Source organism: Tupaia chinensis, unplaced genomic scaffold (genome assembly GCF_000334495.1).
Source record: "Tupaia chinensis unplaced genomic scaffold, TupChi_1.0 Scaffold000387_1, whole genome shotgun sequence".
Lineage (NCBI taxonomy): Eukaryota > Metazoa > Chordata > Mammalia > Scandentia > Tupaiidae > Tupaia > Tupaia belangeri.
In genome coordinates, this window is record NW_006159889.1 from 1,572,891 (window position 1) to 1,580,421 (window position 7,531).

Here is a 7,531-nt window from a genome sequence, read left to right on the forward strand (position 1 = left end):
GGGGGGTTCTGCCTCTTTCCTTTCAGCCTCCGCTGCCGCCGTTGCATCATCGTGGGCAATGGAGGTGTCCTTGCCAACAAGTCCTTGGGGTCACGAATTGACGACTACGACATCGTGGTCAGGTGAGCTCCCAAAGCAGCACCTCAGGCACCCACAGTCCTGGTCCAGTCCCTGAGCTCACTGGAACTGTCCATCTGGCCAGTAGGGCTGAGGTCAGCAGAAGCCTCAAAAACCGCGGGTTGGCGGGCTTTGACCCATAAGTGGCACCAGGTGACCCAGACTCCTTTTCCTCCACTTGGGGTGGACTAGGGTCCTGGTGCCTTCCCAAATGCAGGCCCAAGACTGTCTCTGACAGGGCCTGCTCTCTGTAGACTGAACTCAGCGCCAGTGAAAGGCTTTGAGAAGGACGTGGGCAGCAAAACCACACTGCGCATCACCTACCCCGAGGGTGCCATGCAGCGGCCAGAGCAGTACGAGCGTGATTCTCTCTTTGTCCTCGCGGGCTTCAAGTGGCAGGACTTCAAGTGGTTGAAGTACATCGTCTACAAGGAGAGAGTGGTGAGCTTCCCGGCACCAGCTCCTTCCCCTTTGACACTCCCCAGCTTCCAAGGCTGCCCCTTCCCTCAAGTCCAGCAAAGACTAAGTAGGACCCTTCTTCAGAGCAAGCAGTGATTACTCGAAGCTGCAGGACACCAAAAGCAGAGAGGCCAGGAGGTGCCTGGGGGTGTCGCTGGCCTGACTCTTGCAGCCGATAGGCCTGATAGACTCTCCTGCCTCCAGAAACCCATTCTCTAGCCCTCCTTCCACCTTCTCTAGCCAGCCCCCAGCAGCCCCCAGGGGCCCTGCCCTGGCCGTAGGTCCTGTGGGTGAGGAAAGCTCGTGTCTCTAAGGCCAGACCCAGTGTTACTCCCCATCTCCATACCCTTCTGCTGCCACCTTGTAGCTGCCTCCTCACCCGCCTCTTTCCCCCGTGAGATCTCTCTGACTGATCTTACAGGTCCTATTCTGTTTTTCAGCCAGAGGAGGTCTCTGTGGGCCCTGGGGCCACATACGGGACAGCAGACCCCTCACCTTGAGGGTACCAGCTCCTAAACTCCCAAATCCTGACCTCCCTCCTCTTGGTACTTTCTCCTCTGCCTGAGGCTGGGGCCCCAGCCTGGCTCTGAGTCCGGCTCCACTCCGTACTGATGGGTGTAGGCAGGGAAGGGTCTGGGCCCATTCCTCTAGGGAGCTTCAGTGGCAGAATAGGGTCAGACCACTCTTTAGTAGACCACCCACCGAGTCCCTTCCCAAGGCCTATTTCCCAGCTCTGGGCCTACAGGGATACCTGCCAACTTGTCCAGGTCCATCCCCCCTTTCTCCTCAGTCAGCTATCACCAGCCGCCCCAGGGGTGGTGTACCGCAGAGCTTAGACCATTCGTCTTCCAGTACTCGAGGAGAACGATGACAGACGGCCCCTCGCCTGCAGTAAGAAGCTAGTTGTTCTTTCTGGAGGTTTGGAGGATAGTTGAGGGTGGGAGCAACTTAGCCTGCCCCGAGGGGTTCTCAGTGCAACTTGGTCTAACTCCTCTCTCCCAGGCGAGGCCAGGTGCAGGCAGTGTCAGGTAGGTAGCAAGCAGGAGAGAAGACAGAAGTCAGGTCCAGAAAGTCAGGTAGATGGGGCAGTGGGGCAGGGAGGCCCATCCCAGAGCCAGGCGGAAGGAGGCGGCTGAGCTCTGCTGGGTCCAGGCAGCAAGGCAGGGAGATCGTTGGGCTCAGCCAGCCTCAGCTTCCGGCAGGCCCACTGCCCACAGTGAACAGGCAGAAAATGGGCCTGAGGGGCCCCCACTGATTTCAGTTCCCGAGGACCTGGGGCTAGCATCCTCAGAGCCTTTCTTGTCTTGAGGGCAGTTGAATTGGGGTCACAAGCAGGCACTTGGCAGGGGAAATGGGAGGGAGTTGGGAGGGAGTTGGGTCTGCCTTGTGGAACCCCAGAGAGCCTGGGGCTGCTTGCTCACCCTGACCTTCCGCCATCTACCCTGGCTCATCCTTTCCTTCCCCCATGGACACCTGTCACAGACACCCTGGGGACTGGAACACCCCGAGGGCAGCACCCTGAGTGCCTAGTCACCACAGGTACCCTGGATTGAATTGGAATTGGGTCAAACAGCAGTTCCTGTTTGCTGTCGGGCAGACTGGGAAAAACCTGAAGTCCAAATCAGGAGGGCAGGCCTAAGGAATGGGTCAGGGCCTGCCAGGGTGTTATGGCATGCTCCTTCCAGGAATACCAGGGTCAGTTCATTCAAGGCTCTAACAGTTCGTCCACGGGGGTAAGGAAAGGAAGGAGAAAGAAAGGAATTCAGTTAGAGTCAGAGGGCTCACGACAGTCCTGGCAGTCAGGAAGCAGACAGCAGACCTTACCTTTCCGGGAACACTGGGGCACTCTGCGGACCTCCCTGCTCCAGAGTGAGACATAACTTGGGCCTTCAGAGTGCACTGCCGGAGGAACTCAGTGATACCCGGCCTCATGCCCCCAACGCCGGGAGGGCCCCGCCACACTGCCCCATCTACCTGACTTTCTGGACCTGGCACTATTCTTTAGTGCCCTTCTACCCCCAGCCCAAGGCTAATGCATTTTGGGACCTGTTCTTGACCACTTCACTCCTCTGGCTTCTGAGCCCCCCGTAAACATGAGAGAGGCTGCTCCTCCAGGCCCCCTCCTGCCTGGTGCCCTGACACAGCTCCTGACCACTGCCTTGTCCCGCTGTTGCAGTGATGGTTTTGAGCATGCAGCCTCTGGGCTGCATCTGTCCAGAGCCTCCCCTGTGGAATCTAGCAGGAGGCAGCTCCTTCTGGAGCCAAGGCCTGGCTAGGCAGGGCTGGAACAGGTTTGCAGGCTCGGTCATGGCTGCTGCCAGCCACTTGCCCGTGAGCAGTGACCTGATAGCGTGCAACTGTCCAGTACCCAGGAAAAAAGAAAGATGTGGGAAAGGAAGACCAAACAACACAGGAACAGCCTGGGCCAGGGCTGGCCCAACTTCCTCACGCACACGGGTGGCTTGGGGGACACACCTGATGCATACATGTATTCAGGGACCCAAGAAGAGAGTGGTGGAGAGGGACAGTAGAATGGCCATCCCCCCGGGGGGTGATTTCTCACTTTCCCTCCCTGTTGCTCACTCAGTGGCCCCAGCTGTTTCTCCCTTGCCTCTAATTCCCTGTGAGGGCCAGGAGGACTGTGCCTGCTCCCGGTTACTTCGTTATAACTGTTATAACATCGCTCTTCCACCCTCACATACAGATGCTCGGGAATTAGTGCCCATGCCATCCCCACCCTCTGCTCCTCTTCATCATCATCTGTGACCTCTTGGTTTCTCTGCCTTATGGTTATTGTCATTGTCATTGTCCTCTTCCTAGTCCTCTGGCCTCTCGCTGTTCTTGCTTCTTTCCCTTCTCTTCGTCCTCCTCCTCAGTCGTCATCATAGCTGTCAGTTATTAAGCCAGCTCCTTAGTCTCCCAGCTTTCCCTGAATCCCTTCATGCAATTTCCATAATGACCCAATTAAATAGGTGCTGTTATTAGCCCCATTTTAGAGCTTGGGAAACAGGCCCAGAGAGGATGAGGTGCTTGCTTAAGGGGACACACTAAGTAGTAGAGCCAAATTTAAACCCAAAGCTGACTGTCCTAGGGATCTTAAGAAACTTGAGCACATAGCTTCATGTTCAGACCACCTCCCCTATCGACAGCTTCTACCCAGAGGGGCTAGGAGAATGACAAGGGCTGCTCTCTGAGCTCTTCTACCTCCAGGCCCTGGGCCACACGTCCCCGTGCATCATCTCAGCCAGCCAACAAGTCCATGAGGCAGTGTCACGAGTGATAGTCTGTGGCACAGCCACATTTTGGACCCAAGGTGCCTCACTTTCACCGTTGCACTGTAACACCTCATTTATTCATTGATTCGTTCATTCACACGGAGGCAAGTGCCAGGGATGGAATGTCACCATGGAGAGAGGAGTCACGTGAGATTGTAAACAGGCTGATGTCGCAGCCACGTGCATTGCTAGCATCTTAGTGCCACTTCCCATCCCTATGTCCTGTCTGTGGCCACTGATCTTCTCAGAACCCTGTCCTCATCATCCTCAACTCTGCTGTAAACTCCATCCCCGCTCCAAGCAGCATCTCAGACCCAGTGGCACAGAGAAAATAAAAGTTGTCATCGCCAGGACTCTCAGCTCTCAAGCTCCCAGCTACGGACTCACCCCTCCATCTGTCCCTCCTCTCTTCCTTTGCTGTCCAGGGTCAGTTTCTTCCTGCACTCCAGATGCTGTCTCCTCTCACCTTCTCGGGAACTGCGGCCTCACGTGTCTCCTTTCTCACCTCTTTACTGGATCCCTTCACATCTATATGTGTATTGATCTCTCACCTTAAAACTAAAATCCTGGGGCCAGCTGGTGATGTGGTGAAGGCAGCTGAATACCACATGGCTGTGTGGTCTGAGTCCTGGACCCGGCAGCTTGAAAAACAAACCAGCACATGTATATGTCTGCCCAAAATCCCAAGAGGAGACTGGAAGAGAAGGGATTGTGTGTGGCCATCCCCCTAGACATGTGTTCTCACTTTGCCTCTCTCTCTTTCTCTCTTTCTCTCCAGGCAAGTGCATGGGCCCTATAGCAAATTTAAATAAATAAATGAGAAGGGACCAGCAGTTAGCATAATGGCTATGTCACTGGACTCCCACATAGTCGACCGCAGTCCACGTCCCGGACCTGGTGGCATAAACTCATGCCGGGCACGTGTGCGTGCATGCCCAAGATCCTGAGAGGAAAATGGAGGAGATGGGATTGCAGTGTGACCATCTCCCCTGGGGGGGTGATTTCTCACTTTCTGTCTCTATGTCTCTCTCTGTCTGGTGAGCGCATGTGCCCTATAGTGAAAATCTCTCCAAAAAAATTTTTTTTTAATTAAAAAATTAAATAAATAAATACATAAATAAATGCCCTCTCTTTAGCCCATGTTCTCCTACTCTCCTTCCCTTCTTTTTTAAGTTTCTAAAAGAGTTGTCCCCTGTCCTAGTATCTCTGTGTCTTCCCCTTCATTCTCCACCTTTCCAGTCTGGCTTCCAAAACCCATCCCTCTCTTGTGGGTGACATTCTAATTCTAAATCCTGTCAACTCAACCTCCACCCTCCCTTTAAAGGAACAGCTCATCAGATACCTAGTGAGCATTCGTTGTGTGCCGTTGCGTCCAGGGTCCAGGGTAGTCCCTTATTCTTGTAATCCCATGAACAAAAGCCTGCCTTCTCCTTTGCCTTCTGTATTCAATCATTTGGTCTCCAAATCTGTGATTCTCCTAAAAATGTCTTCCTTGGGTTACTTTAGCAGTGTCCCATCTCTCTGTCTCCAGTCAGATATCACTTTTATCCGTTCTGCAATCACCATCCAAAAGAATCATCCCCAACCGTCCATCTGGTTGGTTGGTTCTTCTGGTTACTGGATCCCCATTGCCTACTCCGAATGCTTCTCCAAGTCCCCTTTCATACCAGCAGCATCGGTATCACCTGGAAACTTGTCAGACATGCACTTAGGGGCCATCTAGACTTTCTGAATTAGGAGCTGGGGAGTGGTGGGCCTAGCAGCAGCAAGCCTTCTAAGTGGTGCACATACAGGCTCGAGTGTGAGAACCACCAGCCTGCAAGTAAAATTCAAACTCCAGGGCACTCCCCCACCCTCACAGTCCCTGCTGCTCCTCCTTGCACCCAGCAGGTAGTCTCCACTCCGGCTCTACCAAAGTGCCAGTCCTATTTCACACTCTGTGTGTTGCCTGCTCCCCTTCTGAGGCTGTGTTAGATGCTCCTCCTCTTTTAAGCCCTAGAGAGCAGGAACCCTGTTGTTTATCTCTTAAGTCCTTCACCCCCAGCAGTGTTTGAACCATACTTGGCATACACAAACAGGTAAATGTGGAAAGGGAGGCCCAGAGTGAGGCAGTGAGAGAGTGAGGATTCCAACCCCGAACTTCTGGCTCCCGCACAGCCAGCCAGACTGCCTCCTCTCGTCCTGAGAGAGCGTTCTTTCAGATCCAGACCCTTGCCATCTTTTGCTCTCTTTCCTCTCCTGGGCATCTCTCTCCTCTCAGCCATGTTTGATCTTTCTGCGGTTCCGAGATCATTCTCCTGATAAAGAAATGAAAACCAAACAGTCCCTGGCTCTCTGCCTCTTCCGTTGTCTGTCAGCATCACATGGTCCACCCCAAGCCGACTCCTCTTTTTGTTCATTGCTTTCTCCAAATATAGCTTTCAAAAAGGGATTTTGACCCTCTCTTCACAGCACACATCAAAATAAATTTCAAATAGACTAAAAAGTAAAATATAAAAATACAACCAAAGGAGTATTCAGAGAAACTAAAATAGAAGTCAGATCCCTGGAGGGAAAGAACTTGCAAGGCGCAGAAGTGATAGAGGAGATCGAACTGGGTAACATTGGAGAATTTAAACCAAGTTCACACTTAGAAAGACCTTACCACAAAACTTCAAAAACTATATTCGGGAAATATGACAAAAGGCTATTACTATGAAAGCTGACAAAGCCAGGAGCACCCCAGCAGAGAATGTGCAGGGGACTGAGCGGATCACACAGAAAGAACCAGAATTAGTAAACAACAGAAATACATTTAACCTTCCTGGCGGTCAGAGACATTCATGTCAAGGCAACAGGATGCCGTTTACCACCTGTCCCATTTGCAAAGCTCGCATTTAAATTTCAGTACGTGATACTGGCAAGAGAGTGATGACAGGTGCTCTCAGAGGCTATAAATGGGGGCAAGCCTTTTGGCAAGGAAATGGCACTTGGTATCAAGAGCCGTCACTCAAAGGTGGGGAAATCTGCACACACAGATTTATTATAGTGTGATTTATGATAGCCAAGCCCACATGTGACCTGAGGGGCTTCTTACGTAAATCACAGCCCCAGTGCTGGCTGGTTGTGGATCTCAGTGGCGTGGCAGGCCTGCAGAGGGTGCAGGCACCTGTGCCAGCCAGCACTGTGCTCCCCTCCCGCCTTCCATGTGGCTCGGTGGACACAGCTGGGTCTGCATTGGGAACTGAACCAGTGTTTTCCTCTACCACAGCCCACATCTCTGAGTTCCTTTTGCCCGTGACGGCACTGGGCATACTGTGTCTGTCTGCAATGACAGATACCTGAGAAGTGAGTTTCAACACAAGCATTGCCCACCTGCTGGGCCTGATGCTTAACCATAAAACCAGGGGGTGAGTGTGTCAGGAAGAGCAGGGCCTGGACACGGGGGACAGATGCCTCTAGGTCAGGAGGGTCTAGCCACCCTATCTCTTGCCTCCAGGGTACTTCTCTAAGCCCCAGCCACCAAGCTGCTTGCTCCAGCCTCATGTAGAAGCTGGATAGATGAACATGAGTGATTCAGGAACAAAAAAACAACACTGGGGGAGACTAGCAGTTAGCGTAATGGCTTAGTCGCTGGACTCCCATGTAGTCGACAAAGGTTTGAGTTCCAGACCCAGTGGCTTAAAACTCACGGTGGGCGC

At 53.0% G+C, this 7,531-nt stretch overlaps 1 protein-coding gene across 3 annotated transcripts in view; it reads left to right on the forward strand.

Annotated features, from left to right (window-relative positions):
* ST3GAL3 (ST3 beta-galactoside alpha-2,3-sialyltransferase 3) overlaps nt 1-7,531 on the forward strand; it is a 187,870-nt gene that overhangs the window by 156,105 nt on the left and 24,234 nt on the right. For all 3 annotated transcript variants that reach the window (XM_006153759.2, XM_006153760.2, XM_006153761.2), the window contains 2 exons: nt 27-122; nt 372-558. In XM_006153759.2, coding sequence (XP_006153821.1) covers nt 27-122; nt 372-558 — 283 coding nt within the window. The remainder of the gene's footprint in view (nt 1-26; nt 123-371; nt 559-7,531) is intronic.